Source organism: Passer montanus, unplaced genomic scaffold (genome assembly GCF_014805655.1).
Source record: "Passer montanus isolate IOZ18808 unplaced genomic scaffold, ASM1480565v1 scaffold31, whole genome shotgun sequence".
Taxonomy (NCBI): Eukaryota; Metazoa; Chordata; class Aves; order Passeriformes; family Passeridae; genus Passer; species Passer montanus.
The window spans coordinates 6,756,880-6,779,730 of NW_024367819.1; the positions used below are offsets into that span (position 1 = coordinate 6,756,880).

The 22,851-nt window shown below is 37.0% G+C and overlaps 1 protein-coding gene across 2 annotated transcripts in view; it reads right to left on the reverse strand.

Moving 5' to 3' along the window:
* TRIO (trio Rho guanine nucleotide exchange factor) overlaps window positions 1–22,851 on the reverse strand; it is a 244,477-nt gene that overhangs the window by 138,615 nt on the left and 83,011 nt on the right. For both annotated transcript variants that reach the window (XM_039714755.1, XM_039714756.1), the window contains exons 7-10: window positions 15,350–15,541; window positions 11,978–12,109; window positions 7,687–7,917; window positions 253–375 (exon numbers count right to left, since the gene is read on the reverse strand). In XM_039714755.1, the coding sequence (XP_039570689.1) occupies window positions 253–375; window positions 7,687–7,917; window positions 11,978–12,109; window positions 15,350–15,541 (678 nt within the window). The remainder of the gene's footprint in view (window positions 1–252; window positions 376–7,686; window positions 7,918–11,977; window positions 12,110–15,349; window positions 15,542–22,851) is intronic.

The window sequence follows — 22,851 nt, forward strand, 5'->3', positions numbered from 1 at the left end:
ATCATGCCAGAGCAGTTCTATTGTACTTTAAGGCTCACACTCTCTAGGACTGTGGAAGTTTTTCTTTTTCATCTCAAAGCTGGAGCATAAAGGAAAAATGAAATAAAAACTTGCAACAGAAACAAAACAGTCCCTTTCTGGAATGGAATGTTTTGTAGTGGAGCTCCCTCTGCACAGCCCTTAAGTGCAAAAGCAGGAATTTTTCACTTATTTCCATGAGGAGCGTACAGTCCTTCAGGTGATTGCTTTTACCTGTGCAACCTCTTCGAAGTCTTCATGGCGTTTCTGCAAAGCTCTGGCCCGATGCAGGGATTTTCCCACTCCAGTGTGTTTGCTAAGAAAAGCTTCTCCATGGTTTTCAATCCAATCCAACACCTGTGGTACAGAAGAGAGACACAAAGAAATCCTGAGTGGCTGTATTGAATGTTACAACAAAAAGACAATTATTCAAGCAATTGAGAAACTGTAAAGGCACTGCTTAAAAAGAACTGAACTGCTGGATTAAAACACAATGTTGCCATTGAAGGACATTAATTACATCTCATTTAACTTTTCTCGAGGCGGTAATTAGCTCAAACTAGCAAAATAGTATGATTCAAGATTATACCTGTATTTTGATGCCTACCAAGGACAACCCCATTCCTCCATATTCATCAATTTGACAGTAATCTGATCCAAGGGTTGAGACCCCTTGTGATGGTCTCTCTAATCTGTTTATGCCTTCAGCTGACAGAAGAAATGCCTTGCATTTTTCTGCAAGGTAACACTAATTTAGCTTGCACATTGCTGGTGAATAACACAGTGAAGTTCTACTTTAGATGATAACTCACTTCACCTTCTACTTTAAGGTATATGATTAAGTCAAGAAGTAAGATTCAATAGTAACTAACTTCAATTAACACAAGAAGAATTAGTTGAAATCATTATGAGATAAATGTCTATATTCAGAGCATATGAAGGAATATGCTCCAGTTCTTAAGAGGCATCTGTCACCTCAAAACATCAGACATAATTGTTTATTGTGAATTTTATAGCTGAAAAAGTGGCGAACAAAACACATTTTAAGGACCTTAATGCTTCTACCACGTCTGGGGTGACAGCTTTACAAATAGTAAAAACTATACATGTAATTAGTTCCTGTCAGTTAACACAAAATATTTCTGCACATATACCAAAATTCTGATGAGTAAATGAAGAAAAACATCTAACCTCTCTTCAAACTAATACTTCCTACACATAACTTAATCTATTAGTTCAGTATGCATATGGCATTCACTTTTTTGGAAGATACTCAAAAGGTTCAAGAATGACATTCAGAATTAAAAACAACAGCATATAAGCAATTTTCTTAAGTCAGCTAACCATATCTACACAGCACTTATGTAGTGGTGCAGAATACCTTACCTAACATTCACCTCCAGTGTTCTTTTTTCTTTAAAACATGAATATTTTAGTTGGTTTTGAAAATAACTTCCAAAAGCCTGTCCTGTGCCTCTTCTTATCTAGTATTGTCCTTTACTCTGATTCCTAAAGTTGGGTGAGGTTTTCTTGACAGTTTTCTTTTACTGAAAGTGTAACTGAGTATAACTAAAGAGACTTTTTTTTTTTCTTCCACATAGATTTGAGAACCATTCCTGCAACACCACTCCCGATCACATTCAATACACATGTAATCCCACACACCATTCCCATGAAAAACATCCATGCTTTCTTTAGCAAAAGAATGAAAACATGGTTTTCTCATTTATCTTGACCGTGCAAATATTGTTCCATTTGCAAGCTCTCTACTACTGGACATCTTCAAAACAACAAACAAATCCCTAATAGCACAAAATACAGCTACTTCAAATCACCAACACTTCATTAAATCTCCATTTTTAACTTCTGCAATACTTGCTTTCCCAGTAAGTATTGCCAAAAGAATATTATTGTGTTTTAGGTCAGCGCAAGTTTTCATTGTTTTCTCTCAAGGTAAAGTATCGATCAGAGAAAGGAGAGTGAGGAGCTAAACATAGCCTCAGTTATTATTACCAATGTTTTTGACTAGTTTCAGGAGACTACTTTTCCCATTATAAAAAGAGCTGAAAAGAGATATGTTTGGATGAAATAATTAGACTGGACTCTGGAGACTACTAACAGTTACAAGCTAACAAATGAAATCAACAGCAAAATCAGCCCCAGAAAGCATGGGATGAAATGCAGAAAGCAGCCCAGGGAGAATGATTTTTGCTCTGAATAATGCTGAATAACTTCTCAGGGGAAGAAATTGTCATAGAAATCCAGTACACAGATCATGACATAAACCACTCAACTAGAGAAACATTACTGCCTCTAAGTGAAATCAGTATGAATACACATCTCATTACTGTACACCCTTCATACCTTGATTCTTAACAAAACTGAGGAAGGACTCTTGGGAATTTTACAGCATGAAGAGGCAGAGTCAAGTTAGGCTCTTCCCATCAGTAAGAGCTTTGCATACCACCTCAATCAAAGGACAATACCACTAGTTGGCACTGATATTAGCCTTTTAGCCACTTACACATTTTCTTCCTCTTCCTCGGAGAAGTAAGAGTTACAGAAATCACCATACTGAGAACACTAAAGGGATCTTCTACCAATACTGAAATCAAATGGAATTCAGTCTGGTACTTAAGGATACATAGGAGTCTAAGAGGTTCAACACCTTTCAGTGAAAGGGTGAATAGTATCACCCTCCACTGCAGCAAGTTGCTTTAATGATGCAATTAAGTTCTATTGCAGTATCAGCAAAACCATCCTTATACCCAATACAGGATCTAGAAAAATGCTTACTTTCCAACTCCCAAAAGAATATACGTCAGAAGAAACTACTATGGAAAAACAGCTTCATTTTAAAAAGTATTGCTCATGGCTGTAAAATATGTGGTATATGCTGCTTGTAGAAGTAAACCTGATCTTTTGCAGATTCATTGTGCTCATTTGCACCAGTCTTTCCCACATTATTATCCACTCCTCAACCCCCCCACCCCTTTACCTACTTTGCATACATTCACTTTTCTGATCTCCACTTACTTGCTGCTGACATAGCATTCAGAAGGGGAAGATGGAAGTATCTGCATTTCTGATCTTCGGACAGTTAAAATGTGGAAATACTCACTCAAAAAAGTCCCATTTTGCACTGGAACCGCCTTCAAAAGCCACATGGGAATCACACAGTGAAATCATGTTGATGCTAGCAAGTAGCAAGCATTCACGGCCCGCCCATCATTAGTCAAGGCTGAAACTAGTGTCTGTAACCTGTCTTGAGGCAGGCAGATCAAGCAAGAAGCAGCACATTTAATCCAAAATGGACAGAGAAGACACCGACTATGATCAAATAAATGTATTTCTGGGGGGGGGAAACCAAGCCAAACCAAATCAAAACACCCCCCCTCCAAACAAGAACAACAAAAATAACTAATCCCCCTCCCACCCCCAAAAAAAACCCTCAAAACATCTCCTACCAGCATGTTTTACTAATTTCTGGCTTGCAAGCTATCAGGAGAGTTTTTCAGGCACCAAAACTCTGATCACATAAGTGTCAGCGGTATCACTCTACCAGAAGCATTATCTTTATGCTCAATTTTGACCTGTCATGGCCTAGAAGAGCAGAACATTTTGCAAGTCTGCTTTATTGCTTCATATCAGAATCAGTCAGCTTCGTTCCTTAGGTGAAAGGCTGACTCTTATTTACTTGTAAGCTTATTAAGTCTTAAAACACAAAATCATACTTTCACTAGCATGCAGAATGACTACACAGACAACTGAGTGCCAGTGGCCAGACTTTGTTAATATACAAAACTAACTGGGAACTAGATCTCCCAGACTGAATTCCATTTCCTTTCAGTATTGGTAGAAGAGCCCTTTAGTGTCTCAGTATGGTGATTTCTGTAACTGAAGTCAAACCTAAAGTCAAACCTTTGACTTTAGGTTTCTGCTACCTAAAGTCAAACTCAGAATTCCATTCAGTTTAAGACTGTCATATGTTTTCACATTTCAAATTTCAGATTTTCTGTAATTCACTTATTATCTACTATTTCCACTATTTCATACACTACTTTCCTTACTACTCGTTTCAAAAGATCAGCTGATGATTCTTGATGTACTCAAGGTATCACCACAATGTTTCTGTTGATTTGGAAGGCTCCACTACAAACACCTTCCCAGTATACAAGAACATGCAAGACAGAAGAAGAAATCCAAAGAGCTTTCTGAGGTGGAAGTAACACAAAGTGTTACCAGCTCAACACGGCCAATTCCTTCCCCCACCTCAGCTCTGTCACTCACTTAACACTTCCATGAACTGAGTTATTTCATTAACCCAGCAGAGGGAGGAGGAGGAAATCAGAGACTCATGCTAAAGGACAGTTATGGATTCACTTACAATGCTCTTGGTTGCTTGCCACTATGTACAAACTAACTATAAACAGTGGAAGAGAGCCACACTTAACTTATTGTGAAATAAATAAAATAAACAAAACACCACATTTAACTTTACTGACAATAATTAAAAGATGCTTTCATATTAATTTCTCAATCAATCCTAACTGAATTTTTTAACATTTGAACAAAGAAAGAATGTACAAACAAAAATGAAAGTATTTTAGAAAGAAAGTTGCTTTGGAGCTCTACATAACCATTCCAGAACCATCTTGGATTTAAATTTAACTAATACCTCAAACTAGAGTAATTTCATGAACTGAATGGTATTAATGATTATTCAAATGAAAAACTACCGTTTCTCACATTAATTAGGATGATCTGATGAAGTTGTTTTGATTTTGTTTTGCAAGAAAAAGGAGTATTTTTATTGAAGATCACTTTTTTCCCCCAGATAAATTTTCAAAGCCAAGGGAGCTACAAACTCTAAGACATCTGCTGTGACTATTAGATTATCTCTCTGGTACGGATGTTGAATGGTCATTGTCTTACAGACTGACCTGCACTGAAATCTTAGTATGAAAAGCTGTCTTATAAAAGGGAACAGTGACCAAAATTCACACTGTGATTCATAATGCAGTGCCAAAAATACCTAATATCTGTAAAGTTAAGTTAAAGCAACATAAGGAGCTATACTTCCACATGCAACATTTCAGTAATTAACAGTCTTTAATAGAGATAAACCAAAGGACAACTCAATCTCTAACAGTGGTAATTACTGGACACTAAGGGAAGGGCTTAGGAATACAGCAAGCAAGGGCTGCTCCTGTAGATCTAGCTTAAAATTTCATGTGGTTGATAAAGATGTGCATTAGCACACAAGGCTGCAGCTTCAAATTTTCAAGAGGATCTCTTGCTATCTTAATTCAGTGTCTGTCTTGCAAAGCATAAAAAGAAACCACAGGCATAAACAGGATGAAAGGAATTTCTCCAACCAGTAGGTAAGCCATGTGCTGAATAATAAGTCAATGTGGACCACCATTCTCGAGACAACTGGTTCATACTGAAAACTTCTGGTGAACTCACAATCCACATCCATGATTTGGGTAGCACATTCCTGATACTGGAAGTTATAAAAATATGTAAATCTGTTCTTTTTTTTTTTTTAAACCTGTGACTACTTCATCTTAAATGCAGCAGTTCCAAAGGCTGATGAGTCTAATACAGAGAAGGAAAATCCAGCATCTTGCTGAAAAACCTGGTGGTGACTGCACAATGCCTTGAGTCTAATGATGGGTTATTTGGCAACTTCAAAGAACAAAGCAGTCTGAGAGCTAACTCCTCCACACCAAGAGCCATGACTTAGGATGGAGCAGAAAATGAAAATTTCCTATAAGCATTTTAGGACTCCCAAGATATTAAGGGCAAAGAGTAGGAGCAATACAGTAAGACTCTCTGCAGAATTTAATGAACACCTTCCCTCAGGAAATGAACTGCTTAAAGCCTGGCCTACAGGCCTGAAACTTGAATTATGCACCAGGCAAATTACCTCAGGAGACCCCTTGGCCTAGATCATCTAAGTAGGTCCTACTTGAAACTGAATTCAAATTAGAGGAGGAAGTTACACCATCCAATCCATACTTGTTGGCACCAGACTGTTGAGAGGAGCTACATTTTTTCCCTGAGAATCAAACTACTGTGTTAAATTCCAGTTTCTGAAGATTCCTTATGAAGCCTTTTCAATTTAAGATGTGATTCATTTGTGTGCTGTGCCTCATCACAGTATCACAGCATATTTTGAGTTGGCCCTTCACTGACTACTCATGCAAGTACCAGCACTGGACCCTCCCCACTAGCAACTACTTGCGTTGTAATCTTCATGGAGAGCCTCAAGGATTTATACAACGGTATAATGAGTCTTGTGTTCTCTGTGCCCTTGCTGACCATTCATAACATTCCCTATGCTTGCTTTTCCCTTTTTTTGTCAGCTAATATTTTTCATACATTTCTACATCCTTTGTCACATCTCAGCATTGACAATCTGGATAACAGCCTATCTTTCAATATATGCTTCTTTTTAGATATTAAAAAAAACCAAAACCAAACCAACAAGTAATAAATAATTTACTGCCTAAGTATTTAAGTTATTTTCTTTAATTACATGAAGAGATAGTCACCAGATGTCAAAGGAAGTTCAGTTATCAAGATTGCTCAGTCTCCCCACCATCTGACTAAATTATCTTTTTCAACCACTGTAAATGACGAAAATTGGTTATTTCCCTCCCAACTGCTCATATCCAGTATCTTCTTCAAACAGAAAAGTACAAGAAATTTAGCTTGAAGTGCAACTAATTCTGATGAAAAAAAGATTAGTTTAACCAGAGATATGGCTATCTATCTAAAAACCCCATTCAGAAGTTGTGATTTCTGGAAACTATTACACTGAAATGAAAGACCATGATCAGCAAATACTGGCCATCTTTACTTTTTTATGAAGATGAGCTCTTAAAGTATAAATTACTAATGTCTCTGTTAACTGAAGTCCAAAGCCAACATTTTATGCTCATTAAAAATCCATCAACCAAGGAATTTTATGTTGTTTAACTTCCAAAACATAAAGCTGTGTCAGAGATACTAATGCTTGTATGTAACTACTAACTTTTACAGATATTGTCATAATAATAAAAAAGAGCAGATAATAACAATTAATTCAAGAACAGTGTTATTATAAGAAAGTCATCTAATCAGTAATTTTTATAATTATAATTATTACAAATTTTAAAAAATTATAATTTTGGTCATTTTTATGATAATAACTACTCTCAGGTTTTAAAGAAACACTATTAAGTCAATTAAGTATGACTGAGGATTTAAAGCCAAAAATTTTACAGAATAATGCTATTAATTTTTTGCATGTTACAACAAGAAGCCTTTTTGACACTTCAAGTCCAGAATTTTACCTAGAATGTGAATGTCAGCTTCCAGCACAAACTGAGAACAGCTGTCCATATTAAAAATCTTTTTATCATATATGACTTAAAGTAAATATTTAATTTAAAACCAGAAAAATATGAAGTACAACTAACTTCCAACTATAATTGTTATCCATAACAGCCAATACCCCAGTTCTAATAATACCCAGAACATGGTATCACTCAGTCAATCTCATGCAACTATTCACTTGTTGTACAAAAAAATATGGGAATTAGTAGTGAAAACTCACCTGTCAGGGCAATCAGGCTGACAGAATAGAAAGGCATTCAGACAAAATGAAACAAAACCCACCTGTTGAACATCCTGCTGAAAAACGCAGAGCTGAAGCCGCTGGTGCAAGCGGACCTTTCGATGCTGCCAGATATTTTCCAGTTGGCGCTGGTGATGTAATACTTCATGGATGACATCCAGGACATGATGAACTGCTTTTGAGTAGTTGGCAGATGCAGTGAGGGAATCAGAACTCCCAGGAGTCAAAGGTCTCTGAAGTTTATCAAGGAGTGATTTCCCATCTTGGCTCACCTGACCACCAGAAAGGATGAAGAATTACATGTCTTGCCAAAAGCTTGTTGGGCTACTACTTTGTACCCCACCCCTTCTCCTAGTTCTAAATGTCTTCAAGAACTCAGGCAGCAATGATAAAGACTCATTTTATTGCAGGAACGATTACCTACATGCAGTTATTACAGGAAAGAAAAAAAATATATATTCTCTTTAGCACTCTTCTCAATAACAGCCTGTCTTTCCATTTCTTCATTACTTTAAGAATGACTTTCCTTCAAAGTGTTGGGATTTTTTGTTTGGTTTGAGTTTTTTGTTGTTGTTGTGAGCTTTTTTTAAAAAAAACTAGTAGAATCTAACTTTGAATCAATATTCTTCATCTCTTTCCCTAGTCAACAAAACACCTAAAATTTGTCCAGAATTATCCTTCCTAAACAATCTCTCTCTTCATTTGCTGTAAAGGTGAACAGGGAGGTTACTTTCTGTAGGTTAATATTTGACAAATACATTTAAACAAACAGATATAAAACTTAGTACATGACTCAATCTGACACGATTTACAATATCTAAATTATTACTGCTACTGGTAAGCCAAGGGAAAACTGCTGTTAGGGCAAACTTAATTCTGATTAAATCACATAAAACTTTTCCATGTAGCACAGTAAGGTACTGTTTTCCAAAATGTGTTTAACTACTGATACTGACAGAAAACATTTGTCATTTCTAACTGTTGTCTTCTCTGATTTATATCACAGCAGAAATATTCAGATTTACCTTGCATGCTAATTAAAAAGCAATAATCCTCTCTTATCTGGTCACTATCAACATTTAGTGTTGAAAACACTTTTCATTGCTGTTTACTCTGTCACTTTTAGCATGAAGCTCAGAGAGCTGTTACAATTCAGTATCGTTATGCTACCTGCAAAGAATTTTTCTAACAGCTCATTTAGCAGGCAGGAACAAACATCATCTGAAACCGAAAGACACAAGTATAAACAATAGCCTGAATCCATCAAATCCACACCATGTCAGAAACAGCACATTTGCCAAGGCCTTCCCCCAGTGGGTCTTTTCAACAATTTTTACTAAGTCTAGGCACATTTTAAATTTGTTATTCAGTAGTCAAATAGATCCAAATGAAAATTGTTTTCTGATAATTAGGTTACAAGGGAGTTTATTTCTCAGTTTCAGTTCAAGCTCTTTCATTTTAGCAATGAGTATCAACACAGAGAATGATGCTCACTTCTGAAATTAGCTCTAGTAAAGTCAGGTCAGCAGAAAAATGAATAGGCAATAGCATAGTTACAATGATATCTTTTTTCTTTTCTGTATCCAGAAGAATTATCTAATAAGTCCTTCAAGTATTTCAACATAATGGACTTCAATTATCCATTCTGAGTCCATAAAATCTAGGTGAAAAAAAGTAATTGTGACAGCCCCTTGATCCAATTAGTTTATTAGCTTTATAAACAAATGACTGCACAGATTTTACTTTGGAGTTAATACACTATAATTTTCTTCCTTCCTAGTGCATGACTGCTTTAAGATTTCAGTGAGATGTGTAACTTTATTTATATATATAACTTCCTTTAAGCATCTGTCGGATTTTCAGGCATATCAGTGGTCTCATCTTGTAAACTAGTAAGCTGATTTACTAGAATTTTCAGTAATTACCCTCAGTAAAATCAGACTGTCTAGTCTTAAAAGCATTTACCAGTTGTCTCATCTTGTAAACTAGTAAGTTGATTTACTAGTAATATACAGTAATTACCCTCAGTAAAATCAGACTGTCTAGTCTTAAAAGCATTTACTTTCTTAAAATTACTGTCTTCTACTTTGCAACCAAGTCGTGTTGTCAAGACATTGCAATCTAAAATGAATGACAGTGTTGTGATTCCCATAGTGTTGCTCTCTCTCTTCCCCCACTGCTCATTCATCATAAAATGAAAGGAGCTCCATACTGTAAGAGAAATGAAGTCATACATCTAATAATGGTAAGCAATAGTGCTGTAATATCCTGACACAAAGATGCCTCCATCAATCTTCAAAAAGGAATGCATGTTTGAAAAATGCAAAATAAAACCTTCTGCCCAGAGAAGGAACACAAGTTGTACATACACATACAGTTATTACTTCTGCACCAATTCTGGTTACTAAAGACGAAACTGTTTTTTTACCAGATGGGGAAAAGTAATGACCAGAAATCAGAAGAAAGGCACTTAGTGCTCTTTTTTCCTTTGAGCAGTACCAGTGAAGATTTTGTTAAAACATCTAGCTAACCCAAAGTCAAAAGCTACAGCTTTGAAATCCTAAATAAATTTTCAAGATATGTCCCAAAGCAATTGTATAATCTACCAGTCTAATTTATTTTCTTTATGCATCAGCAGCAAGCAAACATTATTTAATATGCTAATCCACAGTACTTATTTACACTTACAGCAGGCTCATCCAGTCACATCCCTGACATAAAACAAAGAACCCACACTCAAACCAAACAGAACCAAGTAGAAAAAAAATCAATGTCAGCCCTTTATAATCATTATTCTAGAGAAATCTAACCTTCCTCCTCCTTGCTGTACTCTCATGAAGCATGCATCCCAGAATGCCTCTCCATGTAAATCTGTTACAATCATGCTATGTCTCTGTCCCTCACAATGATGAAAGTTTATCATGAAGACAAGGAACGTTACTACAAAACATGCTTTCAAGAATGAGCTAAAAGAGTTATGTGTAAGTAAAACTGCAAGTATTATCAGGTGTGATAGTATGTCATTAGATCAGTTGACACAGCAGCATGGCATAGAGCGAGAACAGGGATATCAACGTGTATTTTACACAGAAGAACAAGAATTCATGAACCCTGGACATCTGACTCAAGGTCACAAAGTTTATGCAGGCCCTAAGGTGGCAGGTATTCAAAAAAGTCAGTTTTGATACACTAACAATAGGATGGATGATCAGCACTAATCCTTACACCCTTACTGCTAAATGAAATTACTTAGGATTCAGCTTCCTATAATAAAGCTGGTTCATCAGAAAGTAGTTTTAACTTTAATGTAATGTATAAATCACAACCATTAATTTAAACCCACATGATCTCCTTTTAAAGACAGGTGCAAGGTGTGGCCTAAGCTATCCTGTGTCCACTGATCATTTTTACTATGATTTAACCAAACATGGAATTTCAGTACAAAACTACCGTATTTCATCCACAATAACATCACCAATTGAATAGCAGAAACGGTTTTACCCAACAATGAGAACAACCCTAACAGAAGAAGGAAAGGCAAGTAAAGCAGGAAAAGCAGAAAATACCTGTTAGCTAATAATAGTGAATACCAATTTGACTTCTGCTACGTAAAGCACAACAGAAAACTCAACTTTTGAAAGAAAACAAAAATATAGTTGAGTCATCACTTTCTAGACACGTTCAGAATAAGCATTTTATCTTAAGTTGTAATACAACTACTAAGAAATAGTAACAAATACTATGATTCCAGTGTGTGCTGAGCCCAAGCTTAGAGCACCAGCACAGGATATGCTAATCTTACAAATGCTGACTACATAGGCATCCTAGCTCATTTAAGTGTCTTTGAGGCTGATGAGACTAAGTGCATTAGTCTCTGGCTTCTCAAGTAACATCCTTTGATAGTTAAGTTTTTTTTGTGAAGCAATTTCAGAGATGGATTTTCACAACACACTTAGAGAAACCCATGACAACAGAATACCTACCCAAAGAATGCTGAGCTAACTTCAAGTAAACGCCTAAACAAAAGTATCCCACTGCTATTCAAAGGCAGTAACATGCAAAGGCAAATTATAACATATTGAGCACTTTAGCGCTCCAAGGGTTGTTTGTACCGTACATGGTTAAATCTAGCCTTTTAATTTCTTTCCAAAGGTTATGGGAGGACTTTAACCTTCACTTTTGAACAACAATAGCAAAATCCAGTATATAAAATTTAAAAAGAAGTTCAGCAATTGAGTTTCCAACTAATTCCTAATGCAACAATTGCTACTGAATCATGATCCAAACTTAACAAGACACAATTTTATCAAAGGAAACAAACAAAACACTGACCTCAGAGTAAGCCAGAGTAATGTGCTCATATATCCCTTGATGATGATGGATAGCATCTTCTAAATCTTGCAGTTCTGAGGGAAGCTCCACCTCACCACAGGCTTTACACCATGAGTCCACATTGCTCATGTACTGCAACAAAGAAACATTTGGCTTTGATTTCAGCTTCTACCATGACAGTAATTCACAAAAGGACATTCATCTCTGTCACAGACACTGAAAAGACTTCTTTTAAGCAAAAATTCTTTACAGTATTTCTCTCTGAAAGAACCAGAAATTTATATCAGAATAGAAAGAAGTTTTCAACTCTGACTAGTGCTTTTAGGTATCTGAAACTCATTGAGCTGTTAGGTGACAGGCAGGCTTAGTTGTATGTTAGCAGTCTTCAGAACCAATTTAACTCTGGGCAATATTGATGCTTCAAGTGTACTCTTGCTCCTTCTCTTGATTTTACAGCTAAGAAGAATTTTCCTTCATCCTGTGCCTACCATTTCAGAAACACAAAAGCCAACTAAGGTCTTGCTTACACAAGGAAGTAAAACATGCTACAGCTTTCAAGTCCAGACCCTTGGTTTTTACCCATCAGCTCCCTGTGCAGATACTCATGGTATCATGAGGTTTATCACCTCATGTCCTTTTAATCTTCAGAGAAAAACACGTTACTTTGCACATGCACACAAAGAATTACTGCTGAACCATTCACTGAAACACTCCATAGTTGTCTTTTGCTGGAAAGAGGTTATCAAGGAAGTAAAGCAGTGCCAGGGCACAGCGAATTCACACCTCAGTCCCTAAAGAACTTACTTCTACGTGCAGAGAAGCACTAAATCCATTTGGCAAGCTACTACCGCAGCAAGCATGTAAGGGATTTACAACTTAAGTGGAGGTCTCTTAGGACTAGCATTGAACTTTGAGCACACAGCTGTATCAGCATAGCTGCTCGAGTCAGGCCTTTCAGGGGAAATTGAGGATACTGCAACAGAAATCTCTTCTGCAGACAATTTAAGTTATCTCTGAAGTTAAGCTGTCTTGACAGACAAGAAACTGCCATCACAGCTATACGCACAGCAGAAGTTCTGCCAACTTACTTTTTCACAGCTAGGGGGCATGAATTTTATACCCCTGTTATGCTAGGAAGGGAAAGAGGAAAAAACAATGTTCTTCTAGGACTTTTCATAGCTGTTAAACCTAGCACAACCAAGCACATGTGAGCTCTGTAAAGTAAATTTTCTATATTCATGTCAAGTTCAAGACTCAAAAGTTATGAGACCAAGCCTTTTGTTTCATCATACATATCTTAATTCTTGGAGCACAAGTAGTCTTTTGAGAAAAAATGAATTCATAGATCACTTCTGGTACTCTTCTATTGTTTGATAGTGGAGCAGAAAGGTGGTGGAGTATATAGCTCTAAAATACTTCTTTAATTCTCATTAAGGGCCAGTTAAAAAATCTCTAAGGTTAAGCATGAACTTTAACAGAAGCTCCATGTGCACCAGTGAGCAGGCACTGATAGCTGGTACAATCTTCACTGTGCCTGACAGTAGGCAGCAACCCAGCAACACTGACCTGTCCCTTGCAAGAGAACACATGCATTCAAGAAGGGTATGTTTTTTCTTGGGCTGCTTACATTTTAATCTTTTTATGTAGGTCAAGCGTCACCACTCTCTAAAGGGGTCATTCCTCATATTCCAAACCCTCTTTCCTTGAATTTACTCTCCACTGTTAATGAAACAGCTAATATATCACAGGCAGGCATCTTACAAATCAACTGGGGCAATCCATTGCAGCTAATCATAAAATGAAAACTGCAGAATGAGCAATTAAAAGTAAATTAATCCCAGCAGATACTGCACTATTTTCTCTCATTTTTATCTTTCCTCCTGTTCACACTTGTATTTAGTGGTAAAGAAGGTAACACTGACCCTTGCTGTAGTTGCCCAGCACACAATCGCACAAAAAATTTAGTCCTTTGACTTCTGATGAGCTAATTTATAATTTTTCTTATGAAAAATGACAGCATTTGAGTCAAGGTATACCTACCTGTTCACATTTCATTCATCTCTCTCCTACATGTATGGCTCAAAGTGCTTAAATGCAAACCCAAATGACCCGAGTAACTAGAAAAGCATCAACATTGACAAGGTACTGAACTGTGTCTATCAAAAGCTGCAAGCTGACTGCTGACTTTTCTATCATAATTCTTTAATCTCATTTTTATGTAGCTTTTCTGTAAAACCAGCTGAAATGACTTGTTACTGTGGCATCATTTTATTATATTAGTCTGTCTAAGGACATTAAGCCAATGTCACCACTAACATAACGAAAAGGAACATGTATTTGCATCTTAATACACTCTCATTTCTAATGTCTAGGTATTTATTCAAGTTAAATATCCATGTAGTAGAAATCAGGGAAAAAATATCTTAAAATCAAGTGTACTGCCTCTCTCTGTTTCTGAAGTTTCCAGCACTCAAATGCTTCCCTCATTCACTCCAAATTGAAGTCATATCAGACATTAACCTTTCCTTGGATATAATTTAGCAAGGCAAAATGAAAGAAAAGTATCTACATACAGCACATCAAGCCATACCCATCCAAGAACCTCTGCTCTCCCAACACACCAGGGATGCACAGAGCAGTCTACAAGATCAGCGGGTGACTCAACTGCGCACACACAGCAACTCCTTCAGAACTGAACTCCCTTGAGGGTGAAACATGCTTTTGCCATTAAGACTATTAACTTGGGGATATTTATTCCTATTTCCCCTACATATACCTCTTCTCTGGCAGTTACACATGGTTAATGACTTAATTAAAATAATTGGTATAGGCCTAAAGCTAAAATGTTTTTATAGCATAGGAGGAATCTCCTATGGAATACTAAGTAAACATCTCCCACCACAATTTCAGATTCAGAAGGCAGTTAATTAACTTCTCAACTTTCAGGCCAGTTGAACTTATGCTTTCTAGAAGCAATTATCATGAGTTAAATCTTGACACTCAAGGATTGATGGGAGTTGAGTGGTCAGGACAAAAAAGAAGTGACAGCTTCTAGATGTAGAAAGGCATTATATAGATACTTAAAAGCCTTATATACATAAGCATTTCAGTCCACTTCATTTTGGTTCATATAACTAATTTGGTTGTTTTACCTTGCACTGATGTAGGCAAAGCATTCTGTGGACTAAACTGAGGAGAACAAGGTTTTGTTTGTGTATTGAAATTGGCAGAAATAAATATTCTGGTTTTCTTGTCAAACTTTTCAATCACTTTTTGAACTTTTGTCCAAAGCAAAAACAACCTGCACAACTCCCCATTCTAGGACATAAAGTTTTGTTGATGCCCTCCATCATTTACTAACCATTTACTAACCTGTTCAGCTTTTTGATGGAAGATGGAGGACATGTCCAGTAACGTGCTACGTTCTTCCAAGGCTGCAGCAAATGCCTTCCATTCCTGTTCCAACTGACTGGCAATCTGTTTGATTTGCTGTGAAGCGTAATGACCAGACTCGATCAGGCGGTTTGCTACTGACATGATGCGGCTTATGTTTACATACACATTCTGTGGAGAAGGAGGGGAAGATTAGTGCAAGTCAGCAGACCAAATAAATACAGAAGTATACCCCTAAAAAAATTCTACTTTATTACAGTACTGATCAGTAGTCTGGTTTTATTCAGCAAGCTTATGCATGCCAAACTTTGGATTCTAGGTGTATAATGTAGCAGCCTATCCATAATTGACAAGTGAGAATGATTACTTGAAATAATCAGTTTAAAACGCATGTTAACAATCAGCTTAAGCCAATTTATATTACATGAAGACACATTATTACAATAAAGAGGAAGAAATAACCATATTTTACAACAACCTCAATAAAAATGTTTATAGACATTCAAGTCAACAAGATATTCAGACACATACAATATAGGAAAATTGAAGTATCATTACTAAGCCCTTGATCTATCCACAATATGCAAGCGTGCAACATCTGTGAACCTTTACATCAACTTCAGAAGTAACTTTTAAAGAAAGAAAATCAACAACTCTGAGCTACAAGAAGTTTAACAGTTTTACATTTTATTTTCTTGTGGCTATACTGCCTCAGAGCTAGCACTCAAAATTAGACAAATGACATCCAAGATCAGAAGTATTCTCTAGCATACTCGCATTAGTCCTTGATGGCTCTTAGTCAATCTAATTTTCAGTCAAGAGTTTCTGATTCCCACGAAGTAAAACAAGAATGATTTTGCCACCAAAAACTTTCTGAGTAAGTCTTTCAGAGGTACATGCATCTAATACGGAGTTGACACTTTCTTCAAATTAGGCAGACTCTTGTACATCTAGAATGAAGTTTCTAGAATCACAGGATTGTTGAGGTTGGAGATTACCTAGTCCAACCACCAGATATTGAGCAAAACCAGGTGGAACCATGACCTGCTGGCATCCAGCCACTGCCCAGAGCTTGACACTGCCTGGCTGGAGCAAGTGTCACAGCTTCTCCAGGCTTCATTGCTCAAACTCATCTGAGTGGCAATTGGGACAGGTCCCTATTGATGGTAAACTGTATGCATGTATGCAAGCAGGAGTATACCTGACACAGCCTACAGCTCAAGCTGGTCTGCTCAATAAACTGAGCACAGCAGTGTCATGTTGGCTGTCTTCCTTTCTGCCCAATACTATCTCCTACTTTTTTACATTATCCCACACATTTATGCTCTGCTTTTTAAGCACAGCCAAACAACTGGCAGAGTACAAATCTGCTATTTCCAATAAATTTTAGAAGACTGGAGAGCATTCAGGCCTATTAAAAGTGTACGTAGCATAAATGCAAGACTGCTAAATGAATACAGAAAGCCCTTAGATGGTCTTTACAGTTGTGAGAAGAAACAAGTGCCAAAAGGGAAAAGAATAAAGGCTATAGTAGACTGCCATTTGAACTCTTTCTGTAACATAACAAAGCAATTTTAGAAATTCTGAAACAGCAGTTAAAAATTAAGGACATGGCACCATAAACATGAAGAAAAACAAACTGAAACTGAGCTGTGGTTAACATGTATTCATTTTCCCATGGAAATCAGGCTTCACACGTCTGGAGGAATACAGCCTATAGCAGTATGAATATGAATTAAAACGTTGACAGTTGAACACTTTCCAAGCTATGTACAACACATTCCTTTCCTCAAAAAAACAACAAACAAAACCCAAAAAAACAACTTACGAATAATCTAAACCTTTCACCTCACTATGTGATATATCTACCAAAGTTTAAGTGTCAGTATTTTAGAATGTAATGACCCAAATGAAATAGATTTGGTTAAGGAGGAAAAGAATCTCTCATAGCAACTCACTATAATCAGACTATCTTTTATTGACCCTTGAAGGTCAAAAAATTTTGTTCAATTTCCTACCTAGACAGGCAATTCCAGTGTCATTATTATAAGACAACTGCATATTTTGCACACTGCTTGAGAGATGTGAAACACTGTTACAAGTGAGCTGTCTGTCACCCATTTACCAGAGACTGGTATCTTATTCATTGTATGCATTTACAACCTGGTTTTAGTTAAGGAAGCAACAGCTTGGAGGTAATAACTGATACAGTCTTATTTAGTGACCTCATTTACACCACCTGCAGCTTCTACACTTGTATCAACTGTCTCAAAGGTGAAAGAGCAATGTGATATTGCATTTCTTTAATTGTGTTACACACATACCTATGGTAACAAGACTTAAAAGGTAACAATTTAAGTCACTGCATTACAAAGGGTTTAGTAAGGATACAAGTGTACTTAGCATGATTGTTTTCTCTAAAATGCTCTTTAGCGAGAAGCTTACGATATCTGGAAAGCTCCTCATTGCAGATTTCACCTCTTAGGAGAATATACAAATAAAAAAAGGTATTGCTCAGCAAAGCAACACAGATTAGTAGCCTAAGTTTGCTGTGTCATTCTTTGTTGTGTACCTGAAAGGCAAATACACAGAGAAAATAAAGGTGACAGCCTATCAGCTAACTGAACTTATATCACACTCACCCAAAATAAAGCTGGCAAGTGACCTGAAGGTTCCATTTTATTTCCTGATTTTCCCAGACCCACTTATAAAATGTTTGTTTTGCTCCAAGATTTCCAACAGCAGTTTTCTGACACAGAGACTATTGTGAATTCAGTTTTAAATGCCATCAAACTCACTGACATGGTCCATAAGCATCATAAGTGGCACCTCTCTATAGACTGCAGTGAGCTGGAACTATTTTACTGCAATAGAATCAATTTAGCAATGGCATTTTCAAATAATCTGCCACTTCACACACAAATGACTACCAAAACATGGTGTAGTATTAACATATGAATTAACACCTGCTTTAATGATTTACACGTTCTCTAACATTTCTTCTAGTATAATTTTTGAAGCAAGAGTAAAACTATCAGTTTGGGAATACAAACTTCAATAATGAGGGCTGCAGGACAACTAAAGGTAAAACCTGATCTATTCCCTTGAAAAATATAAACTTGACAACATCCAAGCTGCAATTGTTTAACATGTTCTTCAACTACAAGGATCCTCTAAATATTCACAGGCAACCATTTAACCATTTCCACTGCCATCAGCACTAGAACACGTGCAATATAATTTCACTCCAACTTTCTTCAAAAATCTGATTTCTTTCCTACATTTTTCACAGTGGACATGAGGAATCTTACTGCAAGACTATATAGTCCAACACCAGCATTACTTTCCTTCCTTCTTTACTTTTCACTCACCTTTATTTAATCATAGTAAATGCCTATGCCTTCAAACTCTCCCTACAGGCATATCACTTTCATGTATTTGTTTCCCATTACAGCACTAAGTATGGGGCTCTAAACTGGACCTAGTTCTGTAGTAGGACCAACTGAATCAGAGCATTTTCTTTACAAATCTGAAGTTCAGCCAAGAATAAGTACCAAGAGTGAAATAAGATTTGCTTCCTTTCAATAACACCACTGTCTGTTCCCTTAGTTTGTGATTCATTAACATGAACGTACTTGTTGCTGTATTAACACCTCAGTAACTGACTGCTTTTTAAAATCTGTTTACTTGCTTCTTCCCTCTTAAGGACTGCACAGTTAGCCTGTTCTATTTAGTCTTGCTGACTTTGGAGTGCTCCTCAGAAGCTGAAAATAGCCTGAACTCATTTTACCTTTTCAGTCTATTCTCAGGCTGGTGGCACCCAGACATTGTGTCTAAGTGTTAACTGTTCAGGCACCACAAAGATTCTGTTAGGGATGTACACCTGTGGTCTTACTCTCATTTGCCCAAAACCTGAGAGCCAAGGGCAGTCTAGAATGCACATGGTGCTCTAGTCTATCTCAAGAGACAAATCGGCATGGTTACACAAACACATACTTGAAGTAAAAAGAATCCCAGGGGTGAAATATGTCAGTGGTACAAAGGAGGAGGAAAAAATCACACAACCTCTAAGACTAGGTGACTTTACCTCACCTGACTTTCTTCATGTTTTCATTTGTACCAGTCCCTGAGGCTGGATTTGAGCAAGACATCTTTTTAACTTTTAACTCTGCACACCTAGGGATATTCAATCGTTGTGCTTACAATTTTATTTTACCATTCCAAAGCTCTCACCAGTGCTCATCTCTGACACTCTCTTATTGTATAGCATTCAAGATTTGATTACAACCCTGATGAAATGGTTTAGTGTATGCAAACAGCCTGTTCTGAGAACATTAATCAACTTAGCAATACACTGACAATTGAGATAGGAGCTTTTGGATTACAGTTAATAAATGTAACTTCTACTCATGGTCCTATCAACACTGAGACAAGAAGCAGTCATAGCACATCCTTTAATAGTAGCATGTGTCAGCTTTCTACAAACAAAGTTTCATTTTGCCTGCATCACTCTTCAAGCATTTTAACCCTCCCCAGTGCAGGGAGAGGCACAGTTAAACTGTAATAAAAGCAAGGCCATCTAATCTAGCAAAAAGAGCAGAAAATGTTCAAACAGAAAACATCCTCCTCCTTACCCATATTTCACATGACTTCTTGTCTTCCTTGTGTCTCAGCAGATGTAGAGAAAATGGCAGGAAAAGGAGTGGACAGACATATAATCAGTCTTTCCCACTCTTCTATGCAAGATGGACTAATCATATAATCATGGGTACTTTATTCTTGCTGTTTAAAAACTCAATACATAATTTTTGTACTTGCAACTCCTCAGATGACTTATTTGAAAGTTTCTCCCTTAAAAGGTACTAAAAACTTGTTTTGAGAAGTGAAGCATTGATTTAGTCACCCAAATAGGAACGTCAAGCTGAAACTGAGTATTGCTTAACTCAAATAAATCTCAGGACTTGACAACAGCAATTTACTGTTGTTGAAAGCAGGCCTTTAAAATTGTACTGAAAATCCATCCTCATTTTCAGAGAGCGGAATCACTGAAATTTTGTTTTTCCCTACAGTTATGGAACATGGGATCTTGCCCTATAAAGAGACAACCTTGACTTTTATCTGTACACAGCTTCTCAAATTCAGTAACAGGAAGTCACATACCTATCCTTCCTACAGCAGCTCCTTTTGCCACATCAAACTGTGTGTAAATTCATGGTAACCATATATATGTCTCTCTTTAATGCACAGCACTACACCCACCTAGCTTTTCTCTGGGACAGATTTATTGCAGTGAGAACCAGTTTGTGTATTAAGCTTAAGATTTGCATGAACTTATTCCTGTTACCTTGGAAAGTGCAACCACATCAATACATAAGATTCCTAGATATTCCCTTTGCTAATGAAACTGGTGAAAGTAAAGGTAAATCTCCTCCACAGATGTATTCTTTACCTTTTTGTTTTAGAGCATCTGTCTTACACTTCCCACTATTTCGTGTTCTTACTGAAAACCAACATTCTAAAAATGGCACAAAGCCATTACAAGAAACTGAAAATAAAAATTCAGCAAATCCTCTTTGTCCTTGATGTAACTAACTCTTGTTCATGACAGGAAATAAGTAGTTTTCACAATGGTTTACATCCAGGTGGCTTGCTTCAGACTGGAAGACCAAATCAAAATTTTGGCATCTCACCCAAAGGTTGTCACTCTTTCTCAGCCAAGTTTGGCATAAGCAGCTGCAGAAGTTGCCCTCCACCTCTTGGAAACAAACTGCTGCTTAGGAAGGAAGGGGACATGAGAAACCCAGCTACTGACAGAGGGTAGCACCTGCTGTGGAGGGGAGCATGTGCCCTGCAACAACCACAATATGTTGGGAAAAGCAGCTGCAACATCACTTATCAGAGTTAAGCTATGAGCAAGTGCAAGAGGTTGCATGTAGCTGCTTGAGGAGCATTTATTCTTCTAACAGTTTTTTCCCTACCTCAAGTGAGCCTAAAAAAATTGACTAGAAAGCAAGATCTATTAAGGTCCAATTAGGGCCACAATGCAAAGTCTTAAAAATCTGCTGCAATAAATAAAGCTTATACATAGTTGTCTTTCTCCCTCCCTCAACTCCATCCAAATGAATCATTTCACATGGCTGTAGATAGGTTAAAAGTTAAATTTCACTTCTGGTGTTAAGAGTACTCACACAAGACACCTTAAATCCGCTTTGATTACTGAACAGTTACACTGATGGGAAGAGTGAACAAACAGCAACTTGTTAAGCACAGAGCGTAAGTGGAGAGTGGTCAGGGAGAAGCTGAACATTTTTGCAGGAGTTAAAGACTGCCCCACATTTTTCCAGTTGAAAGCTAGTGAAAAATAAGGCCTGCCAAAATTCAATCAGTTCACATCATTTTTTATGTCACGTTCAGTTTAATCTTTGCCCTTAATCTATAAGAAAGGCTTTTGTCATTTAACCAAATAAAACCCAGATAATCTGAGTGCTGCTTAAATGAAAACCAAGGGCCAGTCATACTGAATTTACATTTTCCTATTTCATGGCAGAGAGCCCCTGCTGGGATAGACTATGCAACAGAAAAAAAATGCTTGTTTTTACCCTTTTGAGTGTTCAGATAGCTTAATTTACCCCAAATTTAAGCTGCTCCTTGTAAGTTTTAAGAAAACATTTTGCAGGCTGAGAAAAAATCCCCTGTAATTAATGCATTTGACAACTAAAGGCAATGGAGAGATTAACAGGAAAAGACTAATAGCAAACACAGAGCAGGAAGGATTATGCTGCATCGCTCAAGTGCTTCCTACTGTTGATAGCATCTGAACAGTCTAAAAGAAGGAAAAAGAATAAAAAGTCATCCAGTTTGAAGAAAATACTACAATAGTGACTAATATGAGGACAGGCTTACGGAAGAATTTAACCTTTGGACTGCAACCCCAAGAATTGTGTGGAAGGCCACTCAAAATTACTAAGTTCCAAAAGTCATCTCATGTCAATGACTCCTACTGTCATCCTGTGTTTCTTTCTGCTCTACTTCATATGCAGAGCAGTGAAGAACAACAAGGTGCTCCATTAGGCACCAATTCCCCATCCTGTGACCCAAACCTAATGGTCAAAACTGTATATGATGTTACATAACTTAATTGCCAAGGTCACCAGCATTTGCTTTACTCTTTTCAGAAAGCTCATATTGATTTTAATTCTTTTAAACTTTTGGAAACATAGCTGAGTTGCAAAAGAAGAAAATGTGCCTGTTCTAATTGTGTTTTCTATTGTCTTACCTACAGCTACACCATACACAGGAGCTGCCTTACTAGTCCTTCCATTATTTCTACAACCCAGGTACATTTATTTTGCCACTTTCCTGTTCTACAGAAAAACCCTCTTGCAAGAGTTCATTATTTCAACCATACTTTAATTCAATTCCCATCCTTGGACTGCCAAGAATGTTAATTTGTAACAAGACTGGTAGTGTTCTTCCTTCAT